The 8175-nt window shown below is 42.9% G+C and overlaps 1 protein-coding gene and 2 non-coding genes across 3 annotated transcripts; all 3 read left to right on the top strand.

Moving 5' to 3' along the window:
• The first annotated feature begins 1810 nt into the window (after positions 1 to 1810).
• RPS3 (ribosomal protein S3) lies at positions 1811 to 7594 on the top strand. The gene is made up of 7 exons (XM_006203327.3): positions 1811 to 1912; positions 3165 to 3295; positions 4434 to 4527; positions 4988 to 5082; positions 6232 to 6419; positions 6882 to 7078; positions 7521 to 7594. Exons 1-6 carry the CDS (start codon positions 1883 to 1885, stop codon positions 7073 to 7075), a joined length of 732 nt encoding a protein of 243 aa, XP_006203389.1. The 5' UTR covers positions 1811 to 1882; the 3' UTR covers positions 7076 to 7078; positions 7521 to 7594.
• Positions 2874 to 3023, top strand: LOC116282122 (small nucleolar RNA SNORD15). The gene has a single exon (XR_004191596.1). It is a non-coding gene; the product is annotated as a small nucleolar RNA SNORD15 (small nucleolar RNA).
• On the top strand, positions 6631 to 6774 carry LOC116282121 (small nucleolar RNA SNORD15). Its single transcript, XR_004191595.1, has one exon. It is a non-coding gene; the product is annotated as a small nucleolar RNA SNORD15 (small nucleolar RNA).
• Positions 7595 to 8175: the final 581 nt, after the last annotated feature.

The following is an 8175-nucleotide window of genomic DNA, read 5'->3' as shown; positions in this document are numbered from 1 at the left end:
AGAGTGAGGGGAGGTACTGATTTGTAAAGATTGTAATAGGCACTGTGGGAGGAGAGGCACATCTGAATGAGGAAATCTTCTGACCCCAGCATGCAAGGCTGGGTGCTCTCCCACAGTGCCCACACCCCAGGTGAAGGTATAGAGAAGTCAGGTAGGCAGATTCTCCAGGGTGGAGATTTCAGCAGCCTGGTACCACTGAATTAACAGACCATGGAGTTGGATGAGGACTGAGGACAGGAGTGAAGAGCAGAGGGAGATGACAGGTGGAGAAAAAAGTCTGTTTCTGGGTTCCTCGCCTCAGTGAGGGTTGTCACTAAGCATTCACTCCTGGAATCAGAAACCAGTGCATCGTTCTTGATTCCCCCCTCACCCTCAATCCATCACCATGATACATCAGGTCCACAGCCTGTCTCTTTGTTTCATTCACTTCTTTTCATTTTCCCTGGTCCCTCTGTACAGCCGCTCCTTGCAGCCCCCAAAACTCTGTTAATTTCATGATTGTAAGACAGATCTTGGCATTAGAGTTGTTTCAGTGCTGGGGAAAAGCTCAAATGGCTTCTAAGACCAGACAAGAAATGAGTGAAGTTGCCAGGGACAACCCTGGAAAAGCCCTAATCCATTAATAGGGAAGGAGAGTGCTGCTATGAGGAAATGTGGGCCCAGTGTTTTGCTAGACTTTTCTGTGTTTTTAAGGAAAACCTAAAATAGTTTTACAGAGAAATTTCCTGATTTTTAAATAGAGGCAAAGTATTTAAATTTAAAATAAAGCTGTTCATCACAAGGAAAGACTTTTTTCTTTTTCCTTTTGTCTTTATTGTATCTATTTGAGATGACAGATGTTAGCTGAACCTACCATGGTAATTATTTCATAATATATGTAAATCAAGAATCATGCTATATGCCTTAAACTTATACATTGATATATGACAATTATTTCTCAATAAAGCTGGAAAAAAAACTGTTGTTGAAGTGTTAAGGAATGAAGTATGCTGATGTCTACAAGTAACTTTGAAATCAGAAGGTACATTGTTGGGTGGATAGAGGGATGGAGAAATATGAGATAAAGCAAATATGGAAGAAATGTTCATTGCAGCACCTAGGTGATGCATATATGGGTATGCACTGCACAATTCTTCCAACTTTTCTGTGTACTTGAAATTTTTCGCAATAAAATATAAGGGGAAATTTTTTTAATTGAAAAAGAATCGTTAGCCACTATTGTGATTGCTGTTACAGGTTGTAACAGACTTTATGAAAGTGAGATAGAAGTAAATGGATTAATAATATAAAGGTCTTTAAACAGTCTTCAGAGTATTTAAAGATGTTATCATTAACGTTTGGAATGGAAGAAATGGACACATACTGGAAGAGATAGGTGCCTCCATGAATTTCACTGAGGTATGAAAACGAATATATGTATGTATATGTATTACTGAACTATTATACTGTACACCAGAAATTGACACAACATTGTAAACTCACTATACTTCAATTAAAAAAATTTTTTAAATAAAAATAAAAGTTTCGTTGAGGGCTTTCAGCCAATTTTCATTACAGTGTAGAGGGTAGGGACCAGGGCTCCAAGCATACCTGTAATTTCCATCTCTGCACCTGACGTTGCTCATTTTTAATCTGAGAATTGGACTTTATAATCTCCCTTGCAGTTTTGAAGTTCTGATTGATCTGCTCCCTTTCCTGTTTCTGCCTATAGGTGTCTCCCTTACTCCTCTCTTTCCTTTTACCACCTTCCTAAAGTAAAAACTACATTTCCCATGAGCGCTCACAGGCGTCGACGTCGCACAGTTTTTGTCGTCGTACAGCCTTTATACGTACTTCCGCCCTCTAGCTCTTTCTTTTCTTTTCGGCGGCGCGCGGCGGCAAGATGGCCGTGCAGATTTCTAAAAAGAGGAAGGTGAGACTCTGGGGCCCGGGTGCAGGGAACTGTGGCGCCGCGTGAGTCAAGGGATTTTCTGGGTGCCGTCGCGAGACCGGCGGCTCCCTGCCTTGCTCTGGGCAGCGGCTGGGCCGCGGATGGCGGTAGATTGAGCGCAGGCCCTAGCCGGGCGAGCGCAGGCCCTAGCCGGGCGAGCGCAGGCCCTAGCCGGGCGAGCGCAGGCCCTAGCCGGGCGAGCGCAGGCCCTAGCCGGGCGAGCGCAGGCCCTAGCCGGGCGAGCGCAGGCCCTAGCCGGGCGAGCGCAGTGTGGTGGGTATGAGAGGGACAGGTTTTTGCCGGTTCCCGGCGGAGAGCAGAGTTCAACCCCGGGGGCCCCTCCAGCCCCGGAAAAGGCGCTTGTGAGTATTTCTTGGTCAGTGAAATTAGTAAACATGTGGTGGTTTTGAGGGCGTGAGCCATTCTCGCCATCTTACCATGGCTTTGGGAACGGGAGGTAGCAGTGTATTTCCTTACTAATAGTGTCTGGGTGCGGTCCTCTGACGCCAAAGACCTCAATTGGGAAGGCTACTGACAATTTCTTGTTCCATTTGAGGCCATTGAGAAAGTTCTGGGGACATGGAGGAAGGGGACCTGGAAAGAATGTTCCTCGAGTTTATCTTTACCTTTCCTTGGGAGAGGGGTGCCCATTTGCCATTTTGTGTATTCATAACGTCGAAGTTAAAATGAAATCCATAGGTTTTTTTGAGTTAGGATGCGTAGCTTTGTAAAATGCAGGTGGGTACAAGTAAGGCAAGATAAGATGCTTGGGATTCTAGTGATGGGCCAAATTGTATCTACAGGTGAAACTACTTAACTCAAGGCCCTATCTGTTCTTTCACTGGTTGCAAATGTCTTCCTGCTGTGCTGTGAGTTGTAAATGTGCCCTTTCAGAGCAATTGTTTGTTTAGTATGTGTACATGTAAATGACAGTTTTAAAACCCTTCAATGAAGAGAAGATGACGAGTCTGACTGGAGGTGTTCTCTTTGTCCAGGTGGCCTCTATTCTGTGCTGCGTTCTGTGGCACAGTTTTAAGGGCCCTGGGTCAAAGTAACTTCCGAAGGATGACCTAGAGGCATTTGTCTGAGAAGGGTGGTTATGTTCCTGCTGGAACAAAGGTAGTATGATTGATGATGGGTCATTTGTTGGAGGTGTTAGGTTTTGATGAGGGCTGCACTGGTTGGAAGACTAGGCTAGGAAAATCAAGCCTGTACTCATGTACTTTTTGTTTAGTTTGTCGCTGATGGCATCTTTAAAGCTGAACTGAATGAGTTTCTCACTCGGGAGCTGGCTGAAGATGGGTACTCTGGAGTCGAGGTCCGAGTTACACCAACCAGGACAGAAATTATCATATTGGCCACCAGGTAAAAGCTCATTTTTCCTGGCCAGCACCTATAATTATCTGTACTAGGATGGTTTATTCTGTAAACTTAGGGGGACAACCAGTGAATTTGCCCTTTTCCGATGTAATGTTTTTAAATTGCATTGAAAAATAAATCTAATCATATTTCTTGTCATCCAAAATTTATTCTTGCTTGTGTCAGATGAATGAGATTTTACTACCACTTATGCACCCAGGAGTTAAAATTGCTTCTGAAGTTTTGTGAGAGCTGTAAATTGTCACTTTTTTTCCCTTTAAAAAAAGTCATAAGATTCTAAGTCTTTTATCAGTTCATTCGGTCCCATATAATTCCTGTTGATTTGGATGAAGTCATCAGGTTTTCCGTTAGCGTTTCGTGCAGCTACAGTTCATCTTCAATCACTTGGCGCTGTTTCTCAAGTAATTTAGTATACCAAATAAGTCGAATTTAATATTCCTCTCTGAGATGTCTCAGGACTCCTTTGAAGCAAGCATCCCAGAGTTAGCTGGAAACTAAGAACTTCATGTAAAATTCGATATTTGGGAAGTGCTAAAAATATCGAAAAGGTTTTAAAACAAATTTGTCACTGAAACAATGCTTATTCAGTCAACTAAAGAGACAAAGGTTTCAAAAAAGCAGACACAAGTGCCATAAAGGCACAGAAACTCATACAACCTGTTGTCAAAAGCAGCATTCTAAATTTTGCTTTTAACAGCAAAATCCGTTTACTTATTAAAAGTAAATATAAACTTGGACAATTCTAACCGTGTACAAAACTTTTCTCAGGGATCCTTTTGCACGAAACTTCCGTCACTTTTCTGTTGTCTGTATTGTCCTCTGATTGTCTCATCTAGAAACAGCTCTGGGACAAAATCACTTTAACAAAATGCAATTCCATCCTTTACACTTTTCTTTCCTTACAACACACATTTATTTACTTTGACTCACTCTAGTTATTTTTTTTTGAAGTGTTGTTGACTTACACTGTTAGTTTCAGGTGTACAATCAGTGCAGAATACATATATATATACACATACATATATATATTTTTCAGATTCTTTTCCATTACAGCTCATTACAAGAAATTGAATATAGTTCCCTGTCCTATACGGTGTGAATTGTCACTCTTTATTTTCCCCAGGACACAGAATGTTCTTGGTGAGAAGGGGCGCCGGATCCGGGAATTGACTGCTGTGGTTCAGAAGAGATTTGGCTTTCCCGAGGGCAGTGTAGAGGTGAGTGATCCTGGCTTGTGCCAGAGGTTACTATGGGCCTGGAAATGGCGCTTTAGGATGGTACTTCTAAAAACTCACATCATCCTGAAAACATTACTTGTTTGTGATCAGTGAGTATTACAAATGGATTGGGATCTTGTTGAAGTTCTCATAATAAGCAGTTGGAGAATTTTATATTCATCTTGGCATATAGTAATGATATATGAGGGATTGGCTGCCCCATCAGTCTCCTTGGTGTGGCTGTAGGAGCTAGGGGTGGGAGGGCAATGAGGAATGGTTCAGCCTGTGTTACTGTGTTAGGTGCGGGCATTAGAATTGCTTTAGTACTTGGATACTGTGAATGAAAATTGTTGCACAGTGATACATACAATGGTGTGCTTGTATAATGAATGGGCTGGTTTTTAGTTGCAAACAGGTGAAGGTGACAAGTTTAAGAGTGTGCCTTGTTTCCTTCTTAAAGCTTTATGCTGAAAAGGTGGCCACAAGAGGTCTGTGTGCCATCGCCCAGGCAGAGTCTCTACGTTACAAACTCCTAGGAGGCCTTGCTGTGCGGAGGTAAGTGTCCTGAGACTGAAATGATTGTGTCCTTTTGTGGATTGGAATATCAGCCATTTTGTTAATAGACTGTGACAGGCTCTGCTAGTCTCTGAGGGTTTTAATGAGATACTGCTAGTCTGTGTTGTCTGAACTAGCAGCCTAACGAGAGACTAGTAAAGAAGCAGGGTTTTAAAGAATGGTCAGTGCTATAATGGGAGACTATTTTTGGTGTGTTTTGGGAGTATGTGAAAAATAGAACATGGGGGTTGGGTAGGGTTCCTGTTAATTGTTCAGATCCATTATGTGTTAACTCTTCTGGGGACCATAAGGAGATAAGACCTTTCTTTCCCTGGTGAGAGAGCTCAAAATCTAGTCGGATCTCTAAGTGTATGTCAATAATAACATGAGAAGTGATGGACTGGGAAGGACTTGAGGTGGTTAGAGTGGCCCCTGAAACTGGGCCTGCTGAAGAGATGTCAGCTGGCAGTTTTTTGAGCAGTTCCACTATTAGTGGAGTAATTGGAATGTCTTGCCTGGGTGTTTTTGAATTTGTCAGTACTTAATGCAGAGCCCTGGGAGGTTTTTCAGCATGAGAGCTATGCTGTGGACAGGTTGATAATGGTGGGAATAGTGTAGGGAAGGATGTGCAGAAGACTGCTCACCTGGTTTGTCAGATCCACCACAGTGTTCTCAAAAGTTTGGTCCCTGGGCCAGCATCACTGCTGTCACCTGACAACTTGCTAGAAATAAAAATTCTGTCTCTATCCCAGGCTTACTGTATTGGGAAGTGGGGGGTGCAGCCCCACAACTTGTCTTCATAAGCCCTCTCTAGGTGAATTTTGCACACACCAAAGTTTAAGTGATTCTTTTTAACCTTGAAGTGATTCTAATGTGCAGCCAAGGTTGGCAAGCACTTGGTTAGAAGGAGCTTTGTATGTATTCCCTAACGAATTAATGTAAGTTTAGGAGTGATGGGAATGGAAGAAGATTTCTATTTCTTGAATCAGGCTCTGGTCAAATTTATTCTCCATTAAAGGAACATTGAAAGTAATCAGTACAGACTAATGAGTCTCTCTCTCTTTTTTTTTTAATGCGATGAGGGCAAGGTGGGGTTGAGCAGTCTCTGATAATAACACATATGGCTATCTGTCTCTTGTGCTCCCAAAGGGCCTGCTATGGTGTGCTGCGGTTCATCATGGAGAGTGGGGCCAAAGGCTGCGAGGTCGTGGTGTCTGGGAAACTTCGAGGACAGAGGGCTAAATCCATGAAGTTTGTGGATGGCCTGATGATCCACAGTGGGGACCCTGTTAACTACTATGTTGATACCGCCGTGCGCCACGTGCTGCTCAGACAGGGTGAGCACCCAGAAGTGCTTGGGCAAGGGGCTTTAAATGAGTGGAAGTGGTTTGCCATACACACCTCAGTGTTCTGGGAATTTGGGAGTAGTGGATCATTTTTGTACTCCTTAGGTTTATTGTTTAGCTTCATTGAATTCTTAAGACGTGAACTGCTGATATCCGTCAGATCTGAGAGTTGGTTTGTCATTGTCTTAGGCGCTGGTGTACCCTTCAGTGATGACATGATGACGAGTCAGAAAGGGCACATCCTTGCTTTTGGTCCTTGTCAGTGCCACGTTCTGTGGTGCTGTGCATGGGTTCCTTTTGCAAGTGTCCTGTTCATTGATTGATTAGAGGCATTTGTCTGAGAAGGGACTAGACTCAGGGATGCCTGAGTAACCAGTTTTCCTTCTGCCATATCCTGTTGTGTAGTGGGGACTAGAGGAACCATAGCCAGGTCTTAACTGTGGCATCTTCCAGGTGTACTGGGCATCAAGGTAAAGATCATGTTGCCTTGGGACCCAACTGGTAAGATTGGCCCTAAGAAGCCCCTGCCTGACCACGTGAGCATTGTGGAACCCAAAGATGAAATACTGCCCACCACCCCCATCTCCGAACAGAAGGGTGGGAAGCCAGAGCCGCCTGCCATGCCCCAGCCGGTACCCACAGCATAATAGGTATGTCTCTAAGGGTCTCTTGGAGTATAATAGGATTCTGTTCCGTTGTCCTTGTGTAACACTTGTTTCCCACAGTGTGGGAGCACCTAGAGAATAATTGTATTACACTTGCTTTACATGAGAACACAGATTGAAGCCAGGGATTCATTTAATTGGTATTCTGTTGGGAATGTTTGCCTTTGATCTCTAAGAAATTTCTGCGTTTACCAGTGTTTTTAAGTATGAGTTTTCTTTTATTGTCCTCTCTTACTTGTTCAAACTTCAAGGCATTCTTGCTAGTGGTTAGCTGTTCTTCAGCAGCCCCCTTAAAACTAACAGCAAGCCTCTCCTATGTGCAATGCCTGTTGTTGTTTCTAGGCATCCTGCATCTTATAAATTTTTATGCAAACCAGGTATTCAGGTGAATTTTCTGTTCTTATTGTTGTACTTTGTTTGGTTTCAGGGTCTTCTTGGCAGCTGGATCTGGATTCTGGATGTTGCTCTATAAAGACCTTTAATAAAATTTTTTAAAAGACATGTGACCTGACTAGACTCTACATCCAGTATTCAGACTGAGGGTCATGTCGCCCATGGAAACATTGCTCGATGAAGTCTTAAGGGTATCTTGTTTGTAATGTTTCTGTGCTTTCTCTGAAATCCTCTTGGTTTTAACTGTACTTGGAAGATGAGGGCCAGAATAGGAGGACCCGAGCAGAAATAACAGGAGAAATATCCTGAGGGGGGGAGAAAATCTGGTGACAGTAAAGGTTGATTGCTAACAGGACAGCACTTTAATTGACTCACCTGGAGTCTGGGGTTATAGGTTTAGAAGAGGGGCATAGATGGTTTTCTGTATTACACGGAAAAAGTAAATACAATGGCTGTTAAGCTTTGAGTTATGTTATGCTTTAGGTGGTCTTTCTATATACATTTTCATTAAATCCTCAACATCTCTAAAAGGGGATTTAATTGCTCTGCTGATGAAGAGCCTGATGCTCAGAAGTAAATTAGCCTAAGTGTTAGAGAGCTGTGATTAGAATGCACATTTCTACGTCCTGTTCTCTTAAGCATTACACTCCAGAATAAAGTGTAAGAATGTTTAAATTATCTACATTTTT

Source organism: Vicugna pacos, chromosome 10, assembly GCF_048564905.1.
Source record: "Vicugna pacos chromosome 10, VicPac4, whole genome shotgun sequence".
Taxonomy (NCBI): domain Eukaryota; kingdom Metazoa; phylum Chordata; class Mammalia; order Artiodactyla; family Camelidae; genus Vicugna; species Vicugna pacos.
The sequence above is the reverse complement of the archived record's forward strand: the minus strand, read 5'-3'. Positions and strand labels throughout refer to the sequence as shown.

What these genes read in the sequence shown, in the direction of transcription:
- RPS3 (XM_006203327.3), top strand. Translation starts at nt 1,883, where the DNA reads ATGGCCGTGCAGATTTCTAAAAAGAGGAAG. An exon ending in GGAGGCCTTGCTGTGCGGAG is followed by an intron (nt 5,083 to 6,231) that starts GTAAGTGTCCTG and finishes GTGCTCCCAAAG; the next exon opens with GGCCTGCTATGGTGTGCTGC. An exon ending in CCACGTGCTGCTCAGACAGG is followed by an intron (nt 6,420 to 6,881) that starts GTGAGCACCCAG and finishes GGCATCTTCCAG; the next exon opens with GTGTACTGGGCATCAAGGTA.